This window comes from Choloepus didactylus, chromosome 4 (assembly GCF_015220235.1).
Source record: "Choloepus didactylus isolate mChoDid1 chromosome 4, mChoDid1.pri, whole genome shotgun sequence".
NCBI lineage: Eukaryota > Metazoa > Chordata > Mammalia > Pilosa > Megalonychidae > Choloepus > Choloepus didactylus.
In genome coordinates, this window is record NC_051310.1 from 44,410,376 (window position 1) to 44,422,987 (window position 12,612).

The window sequence follows — 12,612 nt, forward strand, 5'->3', positions numbered from 1 at the left end:
CAGAAAAAAAGATTCCTTTCAAAGAATTACTGCTATTGACAAGGCACCTGGTCATCCAAGAGCTCTGATGGAGAGGTGCATCATGATGAATGCTGTTTTCATGCCTACTAACACAACATCCATTCTGCAGCCCATGGATCAAGGAATCATTTTGACTTGGAAGACTTATTATTTAAGAAATACATTCACAAGGCTTTAGCTACCATACATAGTGATCTCTCTGATGGGTCTGGGCAAAGTACATTGAAAACCTTCTTTAAGGGATTCACCATTCTAGATTCCATTAAGAACATTCATGATTCACGGGAGGAGGTAAAAAATATCAACATTAACAGCAGTTTGGAAGAAGTTGATTCCAACCCTCATGGATGACTTTGAGGAGTTCAAGATGTCAGTGGAGGAAGTAACTGCAGATGTGGTGGATATGGCAAGAGAACTAGAATTAGAAGTGGAGCCTGAAGAAGTGATTGAACTGCTGCAATATCACAGTAAAACTCACGGATGAGGAGTTGCTTCTTATGGATGAGTAAAGAAAGTGGTTTTTTGAGATGGAATGTAATCCTGGTGAAGATGCTGTGAACATTGTTGAAATGACAACAAAGGATTTAGAATATTACATCAACTTAGTTGATAAAACAGTGGGAGGGTTTGAGAGGAATGACTCCAATTTTGAAAGAAGTTCTACTGTGGTTAAATTGCATCAAACAGCAACACATACTACAGAGAAATTTTTTGTAAAAGGAAGAGTCAAACGATGCTGCAAACTCCATTGTTGTCTTATTTTAAGAAATTGCAACAGCCACCCCAACCTTCAGCAACCACCACCCTGATCAGTCACAGCCATCAACATCGAGGCAAGACCCTCCATCAGCCAAAAGATTACAACTCTCTGAAGGCTCAGATGGTGGTTAGCATTTTTTTAGCAGTAAAGTATGTTTTAATTAAAGTATGAACATTGTTTTTTTTAAGACAAAATGCTATTGTACACTTAGACTACAGAATAATATAAACATAACTTTTACATGCACTGGAAACCAAAATATTTGTATGTCTTGCTTTATTGAGATATTTGCTTTATTGCTCATCTGTAACCGAATCTGCAATATTTCTGATGTATGTTTTTACTTCATATTACCTCTCAAGTTTCTTGTGCAAAAATAACTAGAGTATATGAAGTTAATCAAGTAGCTGAAGACCATTTGAAACATTTGATTTAGTGATTAAAAAATTATTTTTGTTCAAATGTTGTTTTTTAGAGATAAAAGTAGGAAGGTAGTATACCAACCTAATGCATTACTTTACTTGGAAAAAATATCATCAGAACTAGGGTGACACACTGCTTTATCAACAGCAACCATAAGAACATTTTTTGAGTACTTACTATGTGCCAGAAATTGTTTTGGGGGCTAAGGATGTAAAAATGAATAAGATAAAGCACCTGCTCTTAAAGATTGTCTAGAAAGTAGGTAAGACAGATGAGTAAATAACTAAATTTTAACACAGCAAGTCATGTTATAATAGAAGCACGTATGAAACCCAAAGAAAATACAAGATACAAGGATGTAGAAAGAAAGCATCAATCTAATCATGGAATTTGTTATAAAAATGATTATTAAAAGAAGGCTTTGAGAAGCACATAAAATGAACATGTAGGGAAATATTCCATTGTTCCATTTTCATAACTGATATAGACTACTAACTCTGTTCCATATTTGTAAATAAACTCTCCAGTCAAACTGACAATGAACAGAAAGAAAAGCCAGTAGAAGCTGTTTACATGTCATGTATAGGTTTTAACTTTCAAAACCTTCAGAATAAAGATGGATCTATTCCAAAATACTCTGAATCAGCTCCTGCTGATTCATTTTCCACTCACTCAGCAAGCAATCAGCAGCACATTGCCTTATAATTATGGCAAAACAGAAGGTAGAAGAGGAATTAATTCAGAAAAGACTTTTAATAAGATAAGATGTGTTACTTCTCTCCTGGATCAAGAAAGCTATATTCAATTTACAGAGTTACCTTAACAGTTTCAAAGGAAAATTTCTCCAGTTAATGTATGGAATCCTTAAGGTGGGGACATGTCTCATTTTTCTATTTTTAGTATCTCTAATGTTCAAGGGGCCTGGTAAATAAACATATTGTGTTTGCTGAATTACATTTGTTATAAAAGAATTAATAGATGATGTTTTAGTTCTTTCTTGACTATACACCTTATATTCCAGAAAGAGTTCTGTTATGTTCAAAAACCACTCCTAAATTCCATAGGAAAAATGGGATCAAATGTGACCCTTAACCTCATATGTGTAGATGATACAAATTGGGCTTGCAAAAAAGAATAGAATAAAAGAATCAACTTGAGTTCCTTAAAGATCAGCATCAATTTTTATATTTAAAATCTCTATCACATGCTACTTTCTTTTTTTGCTTTTATTAAAATTAAATCTCATAAAATATAGTGCATGTGACAGTGAAGAGAATACGGAACTAATGACCCATTCACATTTTCTAGTGGTTGTGTTTCAAGTGGCTACCATTATTTGGACATAAACTTAGTCTAAGTAACAGAAAGAACATTATGACTCATATTCCATACAATTAAATGGATTTATTTACTTTTTAAAATTCATATTGCACAAAAATATATAAATGGCTATAAATAATAATTGTGAAACACTGAAATTATAAGGTTACCACATATCTGTAGGTTGCTCTGTGATCAAGTGATTATTAATCAACAGATTCATTAAATTAACAGACTCAAAGTTGACACTTCTATCTTTAACTTAAATGATGTATGTTGTCTTCATTAAGGGGCTTTTAGTCTAAGAGTTCCTTAAGAAATAGTAACAAATAAATAACTAAACTATCAGATTGAGGAGAGATGTGTCAACAAAGGCAGAGTTTTAAAAACAGTAATCTAATATAATATAAAATAAACTGCTGTCAATAGCGAAAATATTATACATTTGAATCAGTTTTTTTTTCATGATCACACATCTCCAATGACTATTTACAAATTATAATAAAAGCTTCCAACTTGTTATTTCAATAAACTCTATTTGGAATAATTAAATCAGTATTTAGCAACAATTAATATTAATTAACAATTAATATCAATTGATTACAAAAATCACAAAAAAGAATAACTATATCTCAATAAACTGGACTGTTCTCTGGATTAGAATTGACAACTTTTAGTAGAATATAACTTTAGCAGTAAAATAATATTCAGTAATATAAATATAAAAGTTATGGTCATAATATGCAAAAAAAAAAAAAGAAAGAAAAAAAGCATTGAAGGAAGCTATGGCCAAAATTTAGCCACACAAGGTACTAAGACTCTTAACCCTGGGAAAAAGAAGGGGCAAATGTAAGTGTTCTTAGGTTTTTCAATCTATTGCAGTGAGTAGTGGTATGGAATTAATTTTCTTTGCAGTGCTGTTTGTGACTTTCTTACCTAGAGAGCATGCCCAGAGGTGTAACATTAAGTGATCCCATCAGCATTGCCAGGGCCATACCTGGTGCTTCCCGTTCTATTACTTCTTTTGTGGCCTGCAATTAAAGATTAAATAGCACTGAGTGAAATTAGGCAAACAGAAGGAAGGAAGAGTAGTAAAATTCACTTAAAAATAACTATAAATTGTGCTTTCTACAAACCATAATTTGTAGTTCTCCAAATGTTATTTTTTAAGGCATCAGTACTCAATTCTTTGTGATCACTGAGTAAATGCTGAAGACAAGGAAAATCCAGAGAATTTTTTATTAGCAGTTCTTTCTTATCCCTTATAGCTCAGAAGTATTTGATAGAATTCTCATCTCTCCTAATAACCTAAATTTAAAAAAAAATGAAGCCTCAGACTGCTCAAAAATCTCCATAGGTTTTCCTAGGGTAAGAAATCTGGATATTTTTCTCTGTTTATTACTCTTGCAATAATTAATTCCTGAAAACCTGAGATCATCTTATATCCCTCCTAGCTCTATTATGTTCTGATATGATCAAAATGAACTCAAGAAATCAGAAAGTCATTGTTCCCTCATGTACTGGCTAGAAGAAAAACTCTAGATATATCATCTTCTACATCTTCAATATAAATTAATTACTTGATTATTTTTTAAAAGAAGTTATTAAGTGATAGGCTTTAACCAAATACTAGGAATTTTACGATAAGGCATTCTTAAGACAAAGTGTAGTTAAACCTGTAATATGCTAATGAAGGAGACAGGGAAATTTCATTTTCTAAGGGCCAATCAAAATAGGAATATATTTTTCATACTGTAATGGTCAAGATGGATTTTCTACTAAAAGTTGGGGATGAAATAGATGACAATTCATTTCTAGTCTGGTTTCTATAAATGAAGTAGGTCACAATAATTGGAAACAAAAGGGGAATAACGTTTGCAAAATAAGGTATTTCAGTTATTAAGAATAGCAAACAAAATGAAAAGTAAATGATGGAGGAATATAAGGAAAAGTTGGTATTTCAATATTTCATTGGAAGTTGAGGGATGGTCCCAAATTAGAATGCAGCTCTGGGCAAAATTTAGCTTGAGGATTTGGCAAAGCAGTTAAAATCAACCTGGCCATTGAAACAAAGAATGCCCTCAGAAAAATGGAAACAAAACAAAACAAAACTTTCTACCAGGGCATAAAGGAAACCACTCAATGTTGACAGGGCTTTGGGGACCTCAGTGGCCTCTTCCCCATAATCTCTTTAAATGCAAAAGGTGAAACTGAATTTTTTAAAAATGGGGAAACATGTAAAGCTCTTGTCAATAATGGGGCCACACCTTCAAATCTGAATCCCACACTGTTAAAACAGTCCCTCAGAGTCAAAAGCAAATTACGATAGTGGGGGTTAGCAAAAAAGCCCAAGGGGGATATTTATCCCAACCAATCCAAACTTCCTTATGCATTTTAACCAAAAATGTTCCTTTTTGCTTTGTAACTCTGCCTCCATAAATCTTCTGGGAAGAGATCTGCTATCAAAAATGAGAGGCATGTAGACCCGGCATCGTGGGATGGAGAACATCTTCTTGACCAAAAGGGGGATGTGAAAGGAAATGAAATAAGCTTCAGTGGCAGAGAGATTCCAAAACGAGCCGAGAGATCACTCTGGTGGGCACTCTTACGCACACTTTAGACAACCTTTTTTAGGTTCTAAAGAATTGGGGTAGCTGGTGGTGGATACCTGAAACTATTAAACTACAACCCAGAACCCATGAATCTCGAAGACAGTTGTATAAAAATGTAGCTTATGAGGGGTGACAGTGGGATTGGGAATGCCATAAGGACCAAACTCCACTTTGTCTAGTTTATGGATGGATGTGTAGAAAAGTAGGGGAAGCAAACAAACAGACAAAGGTACCCAGTGTTCTTTTTTACTTCAATTGCTCTTTTTCACTCTAATTATTATTCTTGTTATTTTTGTGTGTGTGCTAATGAAGGTGTCAGGGATTGATTTAGGTGATGAATGTACAACTATGTAATGGTACTGTAAACAATCGAAAGTACAATTTGTTTTGTATGACTGCGTGGTATGTGAATATATCTCAATAAAATGATGATTAAAAAAAAAAAAAAAAAAAAAATGAGAGGCATGATTTGCTTTTCCCCAAAGGGAGGATTCTTTTTAGAATTTCCTGAAGATACTGAGACAGACTTTATATGCTCTTTGCAAACTCTATTAGATGTTGAGAATGAGGAAATTACTCATGACACCACTGACCTATCTGCTATACTAGAATCTCTATGGGCTATATTCAGTATCAAAGTAGGGAGACTCCAAAGTGCCCAATCTATAAAAATGCGGATAGACACATCCAAATCCTTACCAAGACTTCCTCAACAGCCACTTAAATGGGAGGCCATTGCCAGCCTAACCCCAATAGTTAAAGACCTAGTATCTCAAGGACTAATTATTCCCTGCACTAGTCCTAGTAACACTCCTATTTTACCTTAAAGAAACCTAATGGTTGTGGGACAGTTTGTTCAAGATTTAAGAGCCACTGACAAATTAGTCATCCCTCATTTTCCTGTAGTTCCAAATCCAAATCCCCTGTTGTCCCAGGTTCTTCCTCATTCTAAATGATTTATGATTGTAGATCTGTATTTGGCTTTCTTCAGCATTATGGTAGATCCAGATAGTCAATATCTATTTGCATTCATGGGGGATAATCAGCAATATTCTTGGACAGTTATGTCTCAAGGCATTGCAGAGGCACCTTCTTATTTCTCTCAAATGTTACATCAGGTTCTGAGTGCCCTACAATTTTCTAATGGCTCTACTCTATTACAATATGTGGACTATTTATTGCTCTGTCCCTCTACTAAAGAGAACTCCTTAAGAGAGTCTATTTACTCCAATAGCTAGCTCAAAAGGACATGAAATCTCCAAGGAAAAACTATAGCTTACTCAAGAAATAGACAATTACTTGGGTCATGATTTAAATGCTGAAGGAATTTACCTATCAGCCAAAAGAATAAAAATGATCCGGGAATTCCCTAATTCCATGACAATTAAGGTGACTCCTTGGGCTGGCAGGTTATTGCTGACTCTGTAGTCCAAATATTTTTATATTGGTATCATCTCTTTATGAATTAACTAGAGGCAATAAAACTGAATCTTTACCTTGGGATGACTCTCATAAACAGGACTTTGAACAAGATGGCCTTATTAGCCCCTCCAGCATTTGGAATCTGAATCATTTGGGACTACCAAATTATTCCAAGCAATTTAGTCTATTCATTCATGAAAGAAATGGACAAGCTCCTGGCTTACTAACACAAAAACATGGGGAAAAAGTAAGACCTGCTGCCTACTATAGCATACAATTAGATACTGTGGCTTGAGCACACCCTGCCTGTTTAAAAGTAGTAGCTGCAGCTGCAAATAGCTGAAGCATCTGCAGGAATATTGGGTAATGATGTATATTTACAAAACCCTCATACTGTCCAAAGCCTCTTAAAGTCTGAATTTACTCAGCATCTATGCTGCAACTGATTGACTTCTACAATATCCTTTTACTCTCACCTTCTAATTTAATTATAAAAAGACACAATATCCTTACCCATGCCATCCCACTGCCTTTGCCAGATGGATATCCTTGTAACTGTAAACCGATTATCTCTCAGTTAATGACTCCTCGTCCTGACTTACAAGAAATACCATTGCATAACCCTGACATTCTTTTTGCTGATGGATCCTGTGTCTGAGGAATTAATGGGAAATTTCAAGCTGGATATGCAATCACAACCCAATTCAAATTAATTGGATGAGGTAACTTACCTCAATTTACCTCAGCTCCCAAAGCAAAACTATATGCTCTTACTAGAGCTTGTATATGGTCATCTCAAAAACAGTTAACATTTATTCTGACAGCCAAGATGCTTTTGGAGTTATCCGTGATTTTGGAATGATACAGAAACAGAGGAGTTTCCTTACCTCAATTAGATCCCCTACAAAGAATGGATAACTAGTGACTTACTGTCATCTTACTTTCTCAATCTACTGCTATTATTAAAATTGAAAGAATAATGGAAAAAAAAACAAACAACAAACCCAAAAAACAGAAAACCCAAAACAACAACAACAATAACAAAAAACCCAGAACCAGAATAACAAGGAAATACTTGAGCAGATTTCGTGCAAGGAAATCACCTGCAGATGTACTCACTTGATTTTCTCATTTAGAAACATCAATTCCTAATTTTAATCAAATATGCTCAGAGTACCTGAAGGTAAAACAAGAAAAGGCCCTATGGCTAAAAAACAAACTTGGCTAGATAAAGGATGCATTTTTAATTCCAGAAGACTTTTTTTGGGACAGTAAGGATGGCTGTTTGGTACTTCCTGAATCTTTAAAGGGATCAGTCCTTAAAACTTTATATTCCTTCTCTTGCCACAGTACCAACAAAATGGATCAAATACTAAACAAATATTGGTGGGTAAATTTTCATAAGGCTGCTACCCACATTTACAATAAATGCATAATTTTTCCACAGCACAACCTGAGAATAAACCATCTCAGTTGCTAGAGATTATACATCGCCACCCTCTGACCTCTTTGAGCATCTACAATTAGACATCCATTCAACTGCCACCCAGCATGAACTGTAACTGCTTATTCTAAGGATGGACAGAAGCTTTTTCTTGTTGTAAGGTAGGTGCTATAACAGGTGCTAAAAAACTTTTAGAAAATACATTCCCCACCTGGGGAGTGCTTCAATTATTTCTAGTGACTGAGATATTCATTTTACTGGGCAGGTCATTAGAGCTGTAATTAAGATTCTACAAGCAAGTTGGCATTATCATTGTCCCACCATCTTCATTCCTCTAGAAAGGAGAGAACAAATGGCGTATTAAAACTTAAACTGTCTAAATTAACTGAGGAAACCTGGTTACCTTGGCCTAAAGTTCTTCCACTAGCCCGTATGGTCATTTGGAACATACCTTTTAGGAAACATAAACTTTCTTCCTAAAAATTATCACTGGAAGATCTATGTCAATTGGCCTCCATCTTAACATTAATTCCCTGCTTTCCCAGCAGGAAATAATGCAATTTTGTAAATCTCTAATGACTTAAATGCAAAAGATTATCTCCAATAGATGATGGACACATTTACAGATCTGAATTTCCCTCAGACTCCTTGCAGCCTAACTTCTGGTGATTGATATCAATGCAAAACAGCCCTTGAGCCATATCGTGAGAGACCTTACCAGGAATTCTTAACTTCTGATACTGCAGTCAAACTAGAAGGGATTGAATGTTGGGTTCACATTTCACAACTTAAAAGGGCTCCACCTTCCAACAATTGGACCTGTGACCAAACTGAAGACCTACCACTAAAATTTACTACGATGAGAAGTACATGCTTGATGAGGTGGACAGCTTCCATCCAAGGTCACAGAACAAAACTATATGAACCCATATGTTCCTGTCATATTTGTTATCATATTATTCTTGATAATTACTGTTGCATTTCTGTTGTTTCCATGCCCCTTTTGCACAACTTTTCCATCTTGCTTAGGTAAGTCTACCACCAAAAATATTTAAACTCTTCTTGTTTGTCTCTTTCTTGTTTCTTGACATGACCTGGAAAGATAATGCTATCATTTGTTTTTCCCAGGCTACTGCAAAATGTGGGGGGAATCTAACTGCTTGTTGGACCTGCCATCACAAAGCATGATCTGTACATGATGCCAGAGACCCAACTGTTTAATCCATGACTAATCACTCTCTGGTCCCAAGAGCCAACTTTAAAATATCACTTGTCCTTTATCTCTCTCTCCTTTCTATTGAGTAAGGATCGCTACCACAGGACTGATTTCCCCTGCCTCGCGTTTGTTCAAATAACAGGAAGGCTGGTAGAGAGTCCTGCCTCAATGTCGATGGCTGCTGACTGCTCAGGGTGGTGGTTGCTGAAGGTTGGGGTGGCTGTTGCAATTTCTTAAAATAAGACAACAATGAAGTTTGCAGCATCGTTTGACTCTTCCTTTTACAAAAGATTTCTCTGTAGCATGTGATGTTTGATAGCAATTTACCCACAGTAGAACTTCTTTCAAAATTGGAGTCATTCCTCTCAAACCCTGCCACTGTTTTATTATATTTATTACACATTTATATAACATATATTGTATAATATATATGTTATATATTTATATTATATATTTATTATAAGTTGATGTAATATTCTAAATCCTTTATTGTCATTTCAACAATGTTCACAGCATCTTCACCAGGATTACATTCCATCCTAAAAAAACACTTTCTTTACTCATCCATAAGAAGCAACTCCTCATCCGTGAGTTTTACTGTGATATTGCAGCAGTTCAATCACTTCTTCAGGCTCCACTTCTAATTCTAGTTCTCTTGCCATATCCACCACATCTGCAGTTACTTCCTCCACTGACATCTTGAACTCCTCAAAGTCATCCATGAGGGTTGGAAGCAACTTCTTCCAAACTGCTGTTAATGTTGATATTTTTTACCTCCTCCCGTGAATCATGAATGTTCTTAATGGAATCTAGAATGGTGAATCCCTTAAAGAAGGTTTTCAATGTACTTTGCCCAGACCCATCAGAGAGATCACTATGTATGGAAGCTAAAGCCTTGTGAATGTATTTCTTAAATAATAAGTCTTCCAAGTCAAAATGATTCCTTGATCCATGGGCTGCAGAATGGATGTTGTGTTAGTAGGCATGAAAACTGGTATGATTTTGAAGTTTTCTGAGAAGAAATAATACTTTCCATGTCATAGATGACTTAGGAGGTTTACAAGTTCTTATAAGGGACCTTAAAATCTTAAATCAAGCAAGGGGATGTTAATGAGTGCAATCTTAAAGTCGTTCTTTGGACAGGGTTAATATTTATTTCCATACCTGCTTGACAAGTTACATAAGCAATGGTTGATATTTAAGGAGTTTGGGAGCTCCACAAAAATGATATACTCCAAGTTATAGTATAAATTTATTTAAGGGCAAAGGAGGGAAAGAGTAACATATAGCTGAGAGTTTTCAAACTTCTAAGAGTGTATAAACTTACTATCACTCAGTACATGAAAACTAATTGACAAATTACATATGAGGAGAACTGCCTAAAAGATGCAGTTCATTAAAAATTTTTAGATCCTCTAAAATATACCATTGGATTGGGCTAGACCACCAAAGAGTGGTCTACCTGGAATGCCTCATTTTCATGTTTCATAGAATTTGTTTCAGTGAACTTTGTTTTTGTGGTATGCAACTGGGTCCATTAAACAGCTCTGTGAAACTAATATTTACATTAAGATCACATTGCACTGTGGTCTTCTTTAGGAGGACCTTGATAGGAGAAATTTTCTCTCAGATCTCATGATTAGGATGGGTACTGTTCTGTGCTACCAGTTTGTTTTAAAGTTATTATGCTTGTGGCGCCAGCCTTCCGCGTGTTTGGCTGGACGCCCCATCTTGCAAGATCGTAAATAAATTCTTTTCTCCTCCAGAACCGAGAGAGCGTTTATTCCCTTACAGGTACCACTTTATTTCCGACAACTTGGGGGCTCGTCCGGGATCCAAAACTTCGGAGGGGGACCCCCGAGGTGGACAAAGGGAAGGCGCGCCCCGCTGATTGAGCGGTCTCGGACTCCGCCATTGGGGGCCCATCTCCGGCAGCTAAAGGGCCCGAGACCAGATGCTTGGATCTGCCGGTTGTGGATGAGAAAAGGGGGAAAAAGAAAAGGCCTGCCTCTGGTTAACCAGGCAACTCCATGCACGGACCAAGCGTATACTAGTTTGTGTGTACTCTAAAGCTGGGCAATTGTGTGCAGTTTCACAATAGTGTGAAAAATGAAAAAAAAAAAAAAGGCACCGTGGACTGCTGGCTCAGACCCTGCCTCTTGAATTTGCTGCCCATTGACATCAGCCTGGCAGCTGGGTTCTGATCCAGTCGTGGAAAGAATCCAAACTTCAACCGATCTGGGAAGGACCCTATCAAGTCTTGCTGACAACTAAGACGGCAGTCCGAACGGCAGAAAGAGGCTGGACTCATTACACACGAGTGAAGGGACCGGTGCCTGAACCAGACGATAAGTATCCAGCAACTCAACCTGAATCCTGGAAAGTGACTCCTACCTCAGATCCCCTAAGGATCACTTTAAATAGGCAACAGTTAAAGGAACATATTAGAAGGGAGAAAGGGCTGGATTAAACCCTATGTTTGCATTGTGCTCTGTGTATAGCTTAATGATGAAATTGCTTATGCTGATCATAATGTTCTATATTCAAGGAGTAACAGGTTCTGCTAAGCTGGTTATAAGTGTAGTCAAAGGCTTAAAGTCTCAAACTGTACAATTTGATGTTTGTCAAGTAATGAGCTATAAAAATCTAAAACGTCAGCAACAACTGAGAGAGGAATATAAGCATTTATGTAAGCAGACTGTTCAAATAGAAAGCAAGATTGTTGGGGGGCGAACATTTGAGAGTATAACTTATGAGACACCTAACCCCTGTTATCCTTGGAACACTGCTTGGTGGACCACACAGTATGAGGGATGGGTCTTAACCCAGGTTGGAGGAAAAACCATTAAGGGAAACTTGGCTGGAATTTAACTCTCCAGTACAAATTGACCCCAAGGTCATTAGAATACTTAAGGCCAAAGACTTAAAGCAAACCACAGAAATAGAGACAGGTTATGGAAATACAAATGCCTGGGTAGAATGGGGCAAACATACCACCCAGAGTCTAAACAGCAGTAACTGTTTGCTTGTGCAACCAAACAACCCACTGTTCAGATTATGCCCTTCCCCTTGGGGATGAAAAAGCATGAAAGGGAGTTTAAATGTATAACACTCCTCTTTCAAAATGCTACTCCTGGTGAAAGTTGTAGTACGTTGTCCTCCCTTTTCCCTCCAGTCCAGGAGGGAAGTGTCAAAGCCATACCAGCGTCTCACCTTGGTCCCGGAAACCACTCTGCCTGTCTCTCCAGATGGGAAGAAGGGCTCCAGAATCTTGGTACCATGGCTTTGTGTACACAGGTGTGGAATGTGAGCAAGGATAGTACTGGCAACTTCTCCAGCCTAACTATATCCCGAGCAGACCTCTGGTGGTACTGTGGGAAGGGCATCCTCTGGC

General features: G+C 36.8%; 1 protein-coding gene across 7 annotated transcripts in view; it reads right to left on the bottom strand.

Moving 5' to 3' along the window:
- Positions 1 to 12,612, bottom strand: part of GPHN (gephyrin) — a 784,704-nt gene that overhangs the window by 343,962 nt on the left and 428,130 nt on the right. For all 7 annotated transcript variants that reach the window (XM_037832495.1, XM_037832502.1, XM_037832496.1 and 4 more), the window contains exon 5: positions 3,461 to 3,555. In XM_037832495.1, coding sequence (XP_037688423.1) covers positions 3,461 to 3,555 — 95 coding nt within the window. The remainder of the gene's footprint in view (positions 1 to 3,460; positions 3,556 to 12,612) is intronic.